Consider the following 15,698-nt stretch of genomic DNA (forward strand, 5'->3'; position numbering starts at 1 on the left):
CTTGCCCTACTGGGGATGCGGTGGCTGAGGGATAATTGCTTGGCCTACTTGGGGTGTTGAGTTCAAATCTCGATGAAGACTGGAATTTTGAATTTCAAAATTTTTTAGGGCGCCCCCTGAGTTCTCACAACTCTAATGGGTACCTGACTTTAGTTGGGAAAAGAAAGGCGGTTGGTCGTTGTTCCGGCCACATGACACCATGTTCTTTAACCGTTGCCTAAAGAAGATCGCAAGGTCTGACAGGGGAATTTTATTTTTACTTGCCTAGCAGTTTAAAGGCACATATATTAACATTCTGTTTGAAGTCAAAACATGAAAGTGTCTGTTCGTCTGTCTGGTAAACAAAAATGTGTATACGTTATATTGTACATGTCCCATTTCGGATCAAGTTGAAACGTTAGCAATGTCGCAAACAACACACAAATCAAATTAAAAAAAATAAACATATAACTTATTTAAATATATGTGTCAGTTTTAGAATAAGGGAAATATTACAATATTGAGAAACTTGGCTGTAAATGTGACGTTTTTCCCCTTAAAGGCGTACTATTGCATTGTTCTTGTTTTTTAACTGTTAACAAAAAGTACATATAACGACTTTGTTAAACTTGTTTAACATAATTTAATGGGCATTGAAATTATAAGAAAAGCATAACATTAGTTTCTTTGTTTTTATTATACATTTAAGTCATTGTTCAGTTCACAAACCATGCACGCCCTAGTTCTGATATTTTAAAATAATGAGTAGCTAGACTTACTAACAATTTCTAATGTATAATTTAGCTTCTGACATAATCATGCAATGTACGAAAAAAAAAAGTAATATCTATTAATATGTCGATAATTTTGACATTTATTATCCAAACGTTTGAAATTGAAATATATTCACGCAAACACATACATTAACTGATCAACTGTATTTTAAAAGGTATCCGGGGTTAATAAACTCCTTTTAAGATAGATTCTTATTGATGTTTTTTATTAATATCTAGAAAAATATTTACAAAATCGTCCACCTTTATAAAGTTTCTTTTTGCTGGAAGACAACCATGGACTTTACTTCTCAAAATGTACGTAAGTGTATATTTGTAATCGTGTGGAAATGTATTTCTCAGCGCTTAATGTAAGATAAAGCAAGCTTTGGCTTTGTACTACACCTAGACATAAACTAAAGTGTTAAGGCAAGTACACATTAAATGTCCAAGTACATCTTCCTTAAATATAAACCACATATCCCATGAGGCCAGCACGCCACGGTGTTTTCCCAATGCCTCATAATAGGATTGTGTTGTCATGATTTGACATTTACGACTCATTTTCATCCGGTTTACAAATCCTCAAAGGTACTTCTATCCGAAAGGTTTACTAAGATTAGAGGCAAGCATATGTCTAACTTCTGTTATCAAATATTTAATCTTAAATCTGCCTGAATATATAAAAACACCGACTTTTAGTGTTTTCAGTTAATAATATGTTTTAAATATCTATAAATCTTTCTTCTTCATGAAAAAAGATTTCTATCTCATTATTATTTTGTAGCTACTTATATAAATGTGATGTGTAAGTACTTAGAACAATAAGACTTATTTTATAATAACTATCACAGACTTTGCTTTATGCTTTTCAAGTTTTGACATACACTGTCCATTAATATTCAGACTTTTGTAATATAAAAAAATAATGATAAATAATAAGATATTATATTCAGTAGTCAATTTTGTTGTTTTAAATGGGTGCCCTGCTCTCGCTAGGTTACTAACACTAAATAAGTGATATCAAATAGGTAACCTTTGGCCACTTACACAAAAATATGTAATCCTAATTTTTTTTAATCATAAATATGACACTATTATTTATAGATGTTGCATACAATGTATTTAATATTTTATAACTTATAAAATAACACTTTCAAAAATTGTAATACATAAAATTTGCTTATAAATAGAATGATTTGTGTCAATCTCTTAAAAGTACTTTAACATTAAAAAATACAAAACATGACTTTTAACAGAATTGTCTCTAAGGTTATGTTTTATTTATAGACTGAATAGCCATGCAGCAGAAGATTGCAAATATTTATTTATAGTTAGACAACATTGGCATAAAGAAACGTTTCATTGTTCTGTGGGTCTGTTGTTGTTTCTGCTGTGGTTATATCGCTGATTGGCTGGACCAGGGACCTCTTCTTCTCATCGTTCGCCTGGACTGTGTTCTGTTTCATGCTGGAATTGTTCTGGTAGTAAGTGTTCGTGTATTGAGTACTGGTGTCGATGTAGCGACTGACTGCACGGTAAATAGCTTGATACTGTTCCTGTAATATACAAATATATTTGATCTTACTTATTATAGTATTTAAGTATGTAGTCGTAAGAAAGTATTCTCGAGGGACTTTGAAATAGCCCTAACTACATTGCACAAATCTTGCATGGTGCCCAAAGGGTCAAACAGACTAAGAGATGGTAAAGGTACTCTCTGGTAAAGTAAAGTTCTCCTTTAAGACCTAGTGGTCTATAGAGCAGATGATGTAAATGTTTACGAGGGTGTCATGTGGCCAGCACAACTCATGTCAGGTACCCATTAGAGCTGGGTGAACTCAGAGGCGCACAAAGATCCCGAAATTAAAAATCTGGTAAGTCTTCACCAGGATTCAAACACGGGAGCCACCGCACCTACACTCTGACCTGAAAAAAACAAGACATTTCACATTAGGATGCTTTCACACTACTCAGTGGGGCCTTACGAGAAAAAAAAATGTTGAAGGCGTGAAGAAAGTCAAGGGAGATTGACTATAAAAATAGCCGTGCGGTGCTTTGAAACATAAATGTCATGTCACTAAAGTAAAGTGCAGCGACTTGGACTTGCCTTCGTAACGAAATGCATGATTTAACAATGTACCCTTTTTTATCCATACAGTTACGGGAAATGAATCCAAGACAAGAGTTAGTTTACAATCCTTCTTACATAACAAACACAATTAATGGAAAATAATAATGTGTACTATCTAGACATGTCACCGGAAAATCCTGATCAATGTGAAAACTATAACGACTATGCAAAACACTATTGGTTTTAAGACGTTGGGTCAGAATCGTGTAATGCGTAACGAGACTACGATATAGATACCCACTCTAAATATTGGTAAGAAATTTCAAATTTAAATTCAATAAGATATACATCTATCTTGTGTAGGCACATTATGGACTTATCCTTGATCGAAGCGTTGGGGGAGACTTTCGCACTATACATAGGGCACCTGGCTCTTAGAACCATACAAAAGTGTAGTGAGAACCACTTCTTGGGTATGACAACCTTACTAATAACCAGGTTCTGTTGGAGGCTGGTGTGGACAGTGCAGAAGCACAGCAGACAATTCGACAGCTGCGCACTTATCCCGCGGAGACCACCGCATGCCAAAAGTGTTCCTTTTTTTTTTGGCGCACTTAAAGAATGATGGCGTAAGATAGATGCTCCCCCCCCCCCCCAAGCGCAATAAAGATAAACTCGGACACCATTTTGTCATCACTGGCATACAGTAAAGTAGCTGGCAGCAGATGGTCTCTCAAGAGCTCTCACGAAGAACACGGGAAAGACATTTGATTCCCAGAGGTAAGTCCTTATAGCAAACAGGATTTAAAAAAAATATGCAGGTTACAACAGGGTATACATAGTGAGTTGAAACACTGCACTCAGCCTTAATCCTCGGAAACAAAGACATCGCCATTACAATATCTGGTCAATCTAGCTAGAATGTATGTTCATCATTCTAGATGTAGTAAAATTGAAAGTTATGCCTCCTATGCTTTGCATAATCGCTTTTTTGATTGTTTCATGATAAAGAAACGGTATAAGAATAAGAAAGAAAACCCACTCTATACTGTTATCTATATTGGTTTAAAAAACAAGGTCTCGGAAAGCTGTGCAATAGTTTTGAAAGTACATTTATTTGTTTCTTTGAAATAAACAATCATTCTTTTTAAGTCTTTTTTTTTTTTGGTTCAATGTACAACTATCAAATATATTCTATGGAGTTAACCACTTTGCCATAAACCTTAATATATCATGTAGGCCTATAATAGAAAGCAAACGTCACATTTACCTACTATCCAATAGTCTTCCAAAGTTTACGTAAAAAAAAAAAGTATTTACAAAAATAAAGAAGACAAAATAAATAAAAAGAAAAAAGAAAAAAAAATACTTACAAAATTGGGTACGATTTTCGGTTGTAGAGATTTGATTGTTCCTACTATTAAAGGAACTGATATGCAAGCTTCGTTATCTACTCTGTCCAGCAGATGTAGGAGTACTGCCATTAAACCACTTTGTAATATACCATCACTGAAATAAGAAGTTAATACCATCACTTAAATAGAAAGATTATACCACCTTTGAAATGGGAAATACCATTGTTAAGATTTTTTTTTTACTGTAAGATGGCACGAATATTAAACGTTAGAAGTTGAAAAAGAAATAAAATATAAAAAAAAATCATTGAAACGTTAATTTTTACAAAATGTAACTGTATACAAAATTACTCTCCCCCTCTCGATAAAAAGATCAAAACTGGTTAACGTGGGCTGAAGCAGCTGTGGCCATTGGTGAGGGAAACCACTCAGAGTTGTCCAATACGGCTTAAGAGTTTCAGGTGTCAGCATTCTGATCAGTCGCATAGCGCTTGCAAACGTCCTCCGAGTAAACAACACTAGGAAGAATGGTTATCTCCCTTATACAAATCAGTTTATGGCCCTGGGCGTTTTCATAGGACATTTTCAACAAGATAGGACTCATTGGGCATATTCAACAAAGTAGGACTCATTGGGAATATTCAACAAAATAGGACTCATTGGACATATTCAACAAGATATGACTCATTGAACATATTCAACAAGATAGGACTCATTGGACATATTCAACAAGATAGGACTCATTGGACATATTCAACAAGATAGGACTCATTGGACATTTTCAACAAGATAGGACTCATTGGACATTTTCAACAAGATAGGACTCATTGGACATATTCAACAAGATAGGACTCATTGGACATTTTCAACAAGATAGGAATCATTGGACATTTTCAACAAAATAGGACTCATTGGACATATTCAACAAGATAGGACTCATTGGACATATTCAACAAGATAGGACTCATTGGACATATTCAACAAGATAGGACTAATTGGACATTTTCAACAAGCTAGAACTCGTGACTGACTTGTAGATATAATAAAGATGTATCTTTCAAAGTTATGGTTGAAAGGAACATATTACTTCTTTTTTATTACATCATATAAAGACAGAGATGCCTTTGGTCAACTTGCTAGGACCAGCCCTTGTTGTCGAATTCTAACACAGATCAATAACAGAATTTCAAATAATCAATAACTATAATGCATCTATCTATTCCCCAAATAATTATCGACTCCATTTTCTTTGACGTGTTTTCCATATATTAGAATATTTTAATGTATTGCAATTTTACATCCTGAGAAATCATTTCCCTAACAACTTAATTAATTACTACTCATGGTAATTCTTTATACACATATATTGTTACAAGATGTACATTTAAACCATGTAATGTTATGACAGTCTATGATATTTACCTGCATAAATAAAGAATTTTTCCACCTGTCTTGGAGTAACACTGTCTTGATTTTTTGGCTATCTCCAGTAAGGTCTTTGGGTGAAGGTCAAATGTTAAACATGCTAAATGTGTGACGGTGTCAGCATGACCTCTCTACAAAAAAAAAATGTTTCGATGAAAAATTGTTAAAAAGAATAAGTTAATTTATATATATGTCAAATTTTTGTGTCCAACTTTTTTCACATATATAAGTTTTATTTATTTATTTATTGATATGCTTTTCAATCTTGTTGTTCGCTAACATTGGACGAAACACCACAACACCTTAGAACTCGATTCTATGCAATGCTAAACTTTTTAAATTGTTTAATTGTTTAATAACCCTTAACTGTACAATTGGCAGGATAAAACACTAACTGGACAATCACTTTGTTGTAAGGAACCGCTATGTACAGTATTGTTGTATTCCGTTGAACTGACCTATGTCTTGTGCTCTACGTGAATCTCTACATATAGGATCCACAAAAGCCGTAGGGAAAATGATAGAGACGGACAATGTCGTTTTTCCCGCCTCGGACACTGGCCCTTTGCAGGCCTCTAATGGAAGATCACATGACAGGTCTGCTTTTTAGTAGCAACGTTTATTTGGCGCTATTTAGCGCCTGCAGTTCGCTGGAATCGGTCAAATTAGTCGACTGGTCACACACGGCTACCCCTGTCCACGCCGAGAGTTCATTTATAACAAGCTTATTTACATAATTGATTTAAAGTTTAAAACGTCACTTGATTTTTCTTTCTTTTCATTTATTTATATCTTAAACAATGCTTTTTTTTTGTGACTGTACGCACCGGCACAGCATAGCGGCACCTTTTTTAATGCGGGAAAAAAAATACTTTTTTTTGTATTTTAACGTTAATTATTAATAATTAGTAGTTAAAAGTTAGGCAATCCATCACTGAGTACCGGCTCCTATTTTTTGTACAAAAAAAAAAGCACTGATCTCAACCATGACTTATTGCGCAGTATAAAAGGATGAGGCCATCATTAATATAAACTAGAGATGCCAGATAATAGGCATAAGTATAAAAGAGCAAAAGTGCTGATTAATAGTAAACGGAAGGTGAGTAACTCATTTTAACACTTTAGCATAGCATGCACAAAACAAAGGCATTGTCTGCTTCACATTACTGAGGGATTGGTCAGTATGGTCACAAACAACTAAAACTATAAGTGTCAATATCATAATTGGACACATCCAATGTTTCTCCCCTAGAAGTAGTAGATATACTACCAACTACCAACAGCTTGTTGCCACGTCACAGGTCTGTATGACGTGGCAACGAGCTATTGGTCTTAACTGCCCACATGTTATGAGGTTTCCGGTCACTGTTGAGGCCTTCTATGACTAATAGTCTCGCTATTTGCTTTGCTTACACTGGATGGCAAGAAATTAGCAGAATTTTTTGATTGCACAATTAGCTTTCGTTCACACCAGACTTTTGTCTGTTTTATGTCTGTCAACTTCAGTTCAGTTGATGAGAACATAAGATCTTGATCTACGGTATTTGGCAAGTACTGGACAAGTTTCTGTAGGGAACAAAGAAAGTAAATAGGTCACAATTATAATCTAGAAGAGTTTACCTATATTTGTTGCACATAGTTTTCAATAAGAGAAAATTAAGAATAAAATATGGAGCAAAAAAATATATTTGATCACGAGTCTTAACTAGTCCTGCAGTTTCCACCCAGAACAGTTAACCCTCACCCTATTTTATGTCTAAACTACGACATACAAGCCGCCACAAACAAAGCCAGAGCAAATATAATCTCGCTAGGTTTTTCTAGGTATTTTATAAATAAAGAACCTAACTTAAATTTTGTGTTTACAGAAAAACAGAATGTGTTCCTTCATTCAGTAGTAGAACTTCTATGGCTCATCTCTTAAATGCATTTTTATATGACTGTATAGACTTATTCTGGAGAGACGCTGCCAATGTTAGATTTACCTATAGGCAACAGTAGCTCTAGCTCGGCGCCCTCCATTACTTAGGGGACCAAAAAAAAAACGGCTAGAGAGATATGTTCATTCATTTCGAAGAAAAAAATGTCTATATTGATTACAAGGGGCCACATAGTTAAATTAGTTCTAAATACTGCATGGACATTGCCAATATTCCTATGGCGTAGCTACGGAAGTGGAGGAGGGGGGAGAACCTTAAAATCCCCCTGTGCCCCCACTTGGAAGGTCCCAAATGAGTGTTTTTTTTAAATTAAAATTATATATTACGCAAAATGCAGGGGCCCCCAAAGAGGTCAAGCCCCCCCCCCCCTCCCGGTCCGGAAAATGCCTAGCTACGCCCTTGCAATGTTCAATGCTATCAAGCTCATGCTGCTTTGTTTTACAATGGTAAAAAAATTAATAATTATACTGGCCGGATTGCACCGCGTTATTGGCAGTCGTAACTGCCAGGTTATAGCCCGCTGGCTGTCTGCAGAAAGGGGTAGGTTCATCATCACAATGTTATGTTAGGGTATCATCCTAGAACATAGTGGCAGCGGAAAAGTTAGTCTTGTCTTGATACTGTTTTGCAAATTATTCATCTAAATGTTTCAAGTCATTCCAAACTGCAAAGCTGTGGTTTGCTGTTCTATTATAATACTCTACTAAATAATCAAGAAATTAATACTTATCACACCAATGCTGCAAATAGTAACAATTCTTTAAAACTTTAAAACTCTATAAAGTAAAATCTTGTACTGGCCTCTTTGTCATTGTCAGCATCAAAAGCGACTAGATGTGACACCAAATACTTCGAGACGTATTTCCACAGCTCTGCAGCGTCTTCGGAAGTTTTGGGAATTTTGGCAAGAACATGTTGGTCTCTTTGTTTGTAACCCTAAAGGGAAAGCAAAGTAAGTTATTAAGTCTGTTCAGTGTACAGTGTTTCAACACATGTATTTCAAATCTTTGAATTGAGGTTTTATTAAAAAATTAACATAATCAATTTGTTCATGACAATACAATGATGTCAAAATAAAGATTATTTACATAGGGCGATCTCTTTTCACCCTAGGATTTACTTGTCATATATCATTTAAATATACCTTACTAAACATGTTTTTCAATTGTGGGAAGCGTGGTCGAGAGGCCAAGTGAACTTGGCTTAGCTTGGCTACCTAGAAGGGGTCTCAAGGTTCGACACCCGACTTGGGCAGAGTTGTGTTTACTGAGCGCCTAAAGGCAGCACGGAAAACGAACTCCTAGATACCCCCCTCCACCCACTGTTCCACAAATGAGATTGGTCCCAAAACGCTTTGACCATGCTATAAGCATGAAAGTAGCGCTATATATATATATATACCTTTACCTTTACTTTACCTATCCCTTAGTCTGTTGGACCGTTGGGGCACCAGGCAAGATTTGTCGACCGTCTTTCTCCATATATATATATATATATATAAGCCATAGTAATAATAATTGCCAGATAAGCAATTGTCACATGTAAATTATGGTTTCTTATAGTTATAATGTTTTATTATTAATATTATTATTATATATATATATATATATATAATATATATATATATATATATAGAGAGAGAGAGAGAGAGAGAATATTTTTGAAACATATTTCTTATGTTATTCAGCTCGTTGCAATTAACTTGCGACATGTACGTATGACCCCCCTGGAATAATTAATGTACATTCACAACACCAACTTCATTTGTTTCCCCTTTTTCTTAAATACTTTTGATACGCTTTGTTCCACCCACACATTATGCAATTAAAAATAATCTTCGTTTGGAAAAAAATTAATTAGAACATTGTTTACATAGCTTGTCATGTCATGTCTGTCTGGCTGTCTGTCGGTCTGGTACAAATTTGATCGTAGTATCGCTTCCACACCCAATCTTGGATCAAGCTGAAAATTTGCACAAATATTTATTTTACCTGACAACACAAGAGTTAATTTAAATTGAATCTAACCAATAAATTATTCTGTTTGGTATATAGAATAACAGAAAGAAATTGTAATTGTGTGGAGTGGTATAGGCTGAATCCCCTATATGGGTCGTCGGCTGAGTCTTAGGTAACACAAACCTACTATAGAACCAATAGATAACTAATGGGTCTTACAAGTTCATTAGCTCTCTATTAGCAGAGTTGTTACCGTGTTGGCTTGAGAAACCATGGAGCCATGATTTCAAGTTGTTTCCCCTTTTTTCATTTTTATAAATTCTTTTTTATAGTTAGTCTAGATCCAATAAAATTAAATTACATGTCTGTTCCAAACTAATTTAAACAAGTACACTTAATATAAGCTTTTATTTTAAAATATTTTAAACAATATTTTTATGTTTATAAGCTCGACTAAATTCGATCTGTATAAATATGTTTACTAAAGCCTAAATGCCATCCACATAATCTTGTTCTGATAACTTCATCTCATTACTTACTGGAAGAAGGAGAAAACTATTTGTGTCCGCAACATTCTCGTCTTGTTCCAACTCATAAACACCTTTTATCTGATCTAAGGAATACAAAAACATTTATGACAAATTAACCCAATCAGTGGAGGCATGGTGGCTGAGCGGTAAAGCGCATGGCTTCCTAACAGGGGTCCGGGGTTTGAATCCTGGTATTTTAATTTTGGGATCTTTGGGAGCCTCTGAGTCCACTTAGCTCTAATGGGTACCTGAAATTAGTTGGGGAAAAGTAAAGTCGATTGGTCATTGTGCTGGCCACATGACACCCTCGTTAACTGTAGACCCCAGAAACAGATGATCTTTACATCCTCTGCCGTATAGACCACAAGGTCAGAAAGGGGAACTTTACTCTTTATTTATCCCCTTCATTGCCCTGTGGCTTACGCTTGGATCTGACGTCGCTATGTTTACTAAGCTAAGCTTTGTAAAATGTTTTACATGTTTCGGATGTTCCTTCAGAGTTGAAGATAGTTTACTTCCTAGTCCAAACCTCCCGCAGGAAGACGGGGGATGGGAGCGGGCAAGGTTTGAACCCTCGACCGTCGATAAATCCGAACGACAGTCCAGCGCGCAAACCGCACGACCAGGCAGCCATCCAGGCAGCCAGCTATCATTTCAGGTTCAAATCTTTCTCACTGTAATCCCCTGCAGGAGATTTGATCTATGAAAAATATGATTTAAAAAATAATATTGTACATAATTTATGTACTATCCACTTAACCTATATTATTGATAAAATAATTTCTAATGGTTTATTCATTCGTTATAATTAACATGATATCGATAACCCACATTTCCTTAAAGTATTATTGTAAAACTTACTTTTTTGTGCGTTCTCATACACATTGGTGTCATCTTGGACATTATCCACATGTTTCTCTAGTATAGCACATAAACCCTAAAAATAAAAAATACAGAAAAATGTAATGAAAAATAAAAGTACAATAAAATACTTATCACTAGAACAAAAGTGCTCAAACTAACTATATCGGTACTATACGGCTCTTCAAAATTTCTGACGCCCGTGCTAACTGGGCAGTACAAAATTCCGTTTGATGGTGGGGGAAGGGTAAAGGCGTAGGGAGGAGGGGGGCAAAGGAGCAAAATGTCCCGGACGACACCCTCAGTTAAGACCACACAAAGAGAGGCGCCAAAAATTTATTTTCATAGATATGTTAGTTAGTTACACATACGTTCTAAGGGTATTTGTATTATTATATTATTATTAAAAAGTTTTAATTTTTAAGCTTATATCTCTATGTAATATTCATGGAAAATTGGAGTGGGGCGCCAATAAAGTTTCCTGCCCCAGGCGCACGTTTCGCTCGCTACGCCTCTGGGGAAGGGGGTCGAGCAATGACACAATCTTTTATATCTGTCTCTACAGCTCCCAAAGAGCTCTGACCTGTTTTAACACGTCTTTCCACTCATACTATTCCAGAGATTTATTTTTACTGCTAGAATCAAAGTGATCATTAAAAATTTAAGGCAATGTCTTCGATTCTGAAGAATAAGAATATGAAAGTGTTTTACGTGGCTGCTTAAACCCATTTACGACAACTGAAAGTATGTAACGCTCCATAAGGCCATCAGTTTTTGAGGCATGCAAGTAAACATGGTAAACAAAAAAAAACATGCCGTTGTTTTGATTTTTATTTTCTAGTTCTCTCCCTTAGTTCTCTCTCTCTCTCTCTCTCTCTCTATGTCTCTCTCTTTCTTTCTCTCTCTCTCTAAATAAGGTAACTTGTATTTAGTTTTCTACCAGGTCCGTGAATTCTGTTGATTTGCTGTTTCTGTAGCTAGTGGTTTTTCTACAGGGTAGGGTAGCTAGCCCTACGCCCAACCCTCCTCCTTTCTCAACCGGTCTTGGGATCGTCCTATTGCGGAGATCTTGAATGAGGAACTGTGGCAAAGAATAAAGCAGCAGCCCAATGAAGTAGATATCCTTTAGAGAAGCTGGAGATGGATAGGTCACACCCTTCGTAAGCCTGCATTTAACATAACAAGGCAAGCCCTAACCTGGAACCCCCAAGGAAAGAGAAAGAGGGGACGGCCCAGGAATACATGGCGCCGCGATTTGGAAGCAGATGCCAAGCAGATGGGCAAGACGTGGGGACAGTTGGAGAGACTCGCTCAGAACCGAGATGCCTGGATGAAGCTGGTTAGTGGCCTATGCCCCAGAAGGGACCAGAGTCAGATATGAGATGAGATCATTTCTCAGTTTAGTTTTCTTACCTCAAACTCAGCTTCAAGTTTTGATTTTCCAAAAACATTTTTTTCTTCCAAAATTTTTAGCTTATCACTCAAATCTTGCACGATGTGCGTGGTCCTCATGCAGGCAATGGCGACTTGAGCAGCCTTGTGCAGAAACTCATACTGGGACTGTTAAAAGAAAGCAGTTATTTTTTTTAAAGCTATAATCAACTCATTATGTTTGTCTGTCTGTTGTAAAGTTTTAACATTTTTATTTTTACTACACCCATTCTCGGATCAAGTTGAAAATTTGCATGATTATTCATTGGCATAGACAAGACACGAATCAATAAAAAAAAAATAAAAACTTTTAGTCAATTAACTACTTGTTATTATTTATTATGTTTCTATAAAGAAAGTATGTTGTTGTTATTGCTGTTGTAAACTAAATTGCAACTGTAAGTAATGATTACACAAAAAGATTAAAAAAGTATTAATAATTTAGGAATTTTTCCTTCATTAATAATGATTTAATTAATGTCTGCCGTCATCTATCCCAGTATCTGAACTCCCTGATTCCTTCAATAGATTCTTCATTTGCAAGATTGAACAGATTAGAAATGACCTAACCCTGCCATCCCTCTCATCACAGCTTGACCACTCTCCAATGTTTCAAAATTCTCCTTTTTGCGAGTTTCAGCGTGTATCTGAAGATTATGTCAAAAGTACTATTTTAAAGATGCCAAATAAGTCATGTGACCTTGATCCCATTCCAACCTCCTTGCTCCTTGAATGTTTAGATGAGCTTGTACCCACAATTACTAACATTGTGAACTCTTCACTGACTTCAGGCATTGTACCACAGCAATTTAAGCATGCACTTGTCAGGCCCTTATTAAAAAAATCCAGTCCTGACCCGGAATGTCTAAAAAAAACTATCGCCCGGTATCAATTCTTCCCTTCCTGTCAAAGCTTCTGGAGCGCATCGTGTTAGCGCAAATTCTTTCTCATCTTGAACAGTACTGTCTCTTGGAAGAATTTCAATCTGCATATAGGAAGTGCCGTAGCACAGAGACAGCAGTGGTCAGGGTACTAAAGGACTTACTTCACAATTCCGACATAGGCCACATCTCAATTCTTTCCATGCTGGACTTGGCCGCTTTGACGAAATACGTCCTCTCAATACAGAACTGACCAGTGCGGAACTACCCCCCTCTTAATCACCAGTTTAGCATTGTATATTAGTCCTCAACACTAAACTGACCAGTGAACACAAATATCCTATTACACCAAGGTTAGATCAAGCCACCAAATTAAAGACTATAAACACACATCCCAAGTTACACCCAAACGCCGAAACAAACGTATGCAGCCATTAAGTTCAGGAACATTAAAATTGAAAGTTACGCCCCAAACGCCGAAACAAAAGCACGCAACCGTAAAGTCCAGGAACATTAAAATTTGGTGTCCACGTACATAACTTTGAGTCGACACTCCTAACGCCCATGGCTATTCAAATCGCTCCTGTCCGCTGTGCCATCGAGCGATCGTCCAGCCTGATAATTGTTGCATGGTTCCGCTTTCATCATCCTTCGTCCCCCCCCCCCCCCAGGTCGCGGGTTAAAAAAGTCAGGTGAGCCCCAAATGAAAAGATTGGTCCAATTTAACAATTCTAAACTCAAAAGACTCGATGGCCATTGAATCGTCACTACTTTAACATACCGCTCGGGAACCTATAAAAGCCGGAGACGAAAGTTTCAGGTTAAAGCCATTCTAGATCAGAATCACTGAGAAGTCAGAAGACTCTCAAGTCAACGATTCAGTTGGGAACTTGTGTGAGGCAAAGTGGGTGAGTTGGAAAAACTTTATCATTATTATTTAGTGTGTCTTCGCCTGTAACATTTACGTTCATGTATCATTACCATGTTAACACTTGTTTGCTTCCAAATATTACATTTATAAATCTCTATGAATATGTGTTCCCCATTTACTTGTCAATGTTAACTGTACTCCCCACGGGGGACATCCACCCTGCAATTTAGTTAACACTATTGTTTATGCATTTGTTATTCATTCATATCCATATTCATCTGGACCTACTCACGTCTAGGTTATTTCCTTACCTCTGCATATGTACCTGTATATGTGCACATATATATACATTATAATTATGCTTGTTTTTGCTATGCACATACTGTGCTGTTACCATGCATCCTTAGGCCTGAGAATCAGTCTCGCGTGTCTACCCCACTATTTTCGGCTTGTCGGCCTGCATGGTTATGTGCCCTTTTCTACCCCCCCCCCCTTTTTCCCTTCTTCTTGTCACGGTCCTCTGGTCACGAGAGACCGTGGACTTGTTTACCTGTTGGTCAATGAGGTCACAGGGGCTACAACCCTGTAATATGGTCCCCCTGTTTCCCTCCTCATTTATGCCCCTGCCTTGTACATTTATAAATGTATTTGTGTTATTATTACTATATTATTTGTAGAACAATTATTAATAGACCTAATGAAATGCTGATTAGCAAGTATCTTAGTTAGCCTGAGGGAGACGCTCCTATCAAGGATGCGCCCCTCGCCAACCAGCCTGTATGGTTTAATAATTTAGGCTCCTCTCATGCTTCATCTCATAGCCTCCTACATCAGGGCTGTCGTGTTTTGTTGCCTGAAGGCAGTCCTCAGAAGCTCTCCACACATTCCCGTTGAGGGTGAGTCACTCATCACCCTCGACCAGAACTGAAGGCATTCCAGACTGAAGTCCCAGGACCGGATAATACTACGGTAGTAAGCCCACGCGTGGCATCCCCATATTCATCACACTAGTGCCTGCCTTTCCGCAAGGCACCAGTAACTGGCTGCCAGCACAACGGAGCTTCAACTTACCCCACCCCGAAAGTGAACCTTGAATACAGATAAGTGAGAGACAGCCGAATAAGCAAACCATACACGAGTTTTTATGAAGCAACATCCCAGTGATGATATTATCTTAAAACGTTATCATAAAATCCTAAATCATTCTGTACATACCCCCTTACTCGCTGATTGTATTTCTTCTTAATTAATCTTTATTAAATATATTTGTTTCTTCCACAAAATCCCTAAGCTTTGGTTCTTGCTTGCACCCGTCAACGTGCCTATACAACACCAACAAAATATTTACCACGTTGTGGCTCTAAGACTTTACCCCTAGGAGTCGCAGGCCATCGTCCCCATCGGAAAGTGCAAACGGACCGATCGGCAGACTTATTCCACCACATCCGCAGCCTTTGATACGCTAGACCAGTGGTTCCCAAACATTTTTTGTCGCGTAGACCCATTGCCATGTTTCCTGGTTTTTGGGTAGACCCCCTGCTTAGATTATACCGGTACTGCATTTTTGCAAATTCACAAACTCCATTGTTTAAAGTAATTTCTTACTGTAGTGAGTCGAAG

General features: G+C 37.0%; 1 protein-coding gene across 1 annotated transcript in view; it reads right to left on the minus strand.

The window, feature by feature from the left end:
• Window positions 1-1,090: 1,090 nt before the first annotated feature.
• LOC106064527 (receptor-type tyrosine-protein phosphatase alpha-like) overlaps window positions 1,091-15,698 on the minus strand; it is a 75,653-nt gene continuing 61,045 nt past the window's right edge. The window contains exons 23-30 of the mRNA XM_056028745.1: window positions 12,309-12,455; window positions 10,896-10,971; window positions 10,044-10,117; window positions 8,348-8,482; window positions 7,020-7,172; window positions 5,604-5,737; window positions 4,200-4,335; window positions 1,091-2,311 (exon numbers count right to left, since the gene is read on the minus strand). Coding sequence (XP_055884720.1) covers window positions 2,087-2,311; window positions 4,200-4,335; window positions 5,604-5,737; window positions 7,020-7,172; window positions 8,348-8,482; window positions 10,044-10,117; window positions 10,896-10,971; window positions 12,309-12,455 — 1,080 coding nt within the window. The 3' untranslated portion in view covers window positions 1,091-2,086. The remainder of the gene's footprint in view (window positions 2,312-4,199; window positions 4,336-5,603; window positions 5,738-7,019; window positions 7,173-8,347; window positions 8,483-10,043; window positions 10,118-10,895; window positions 10,972-12,308; window positions 12,456-15,698) is intronic.

The sequence above is a fragment of the Biomphalaria glabrata genome, chromosome 5 (genome assembly GCF_947242115.1).
Source record: "Biomphalaria glabrata chromosome 5, xgBioGlab47.1, whole genome shotgun sequence".
Lineage (NCBI taxonomy): Eukaryota > Metazoa > Mollusca > Gastropoda > Planorbidae > Biomphalaria > Biomphalaria glabrata.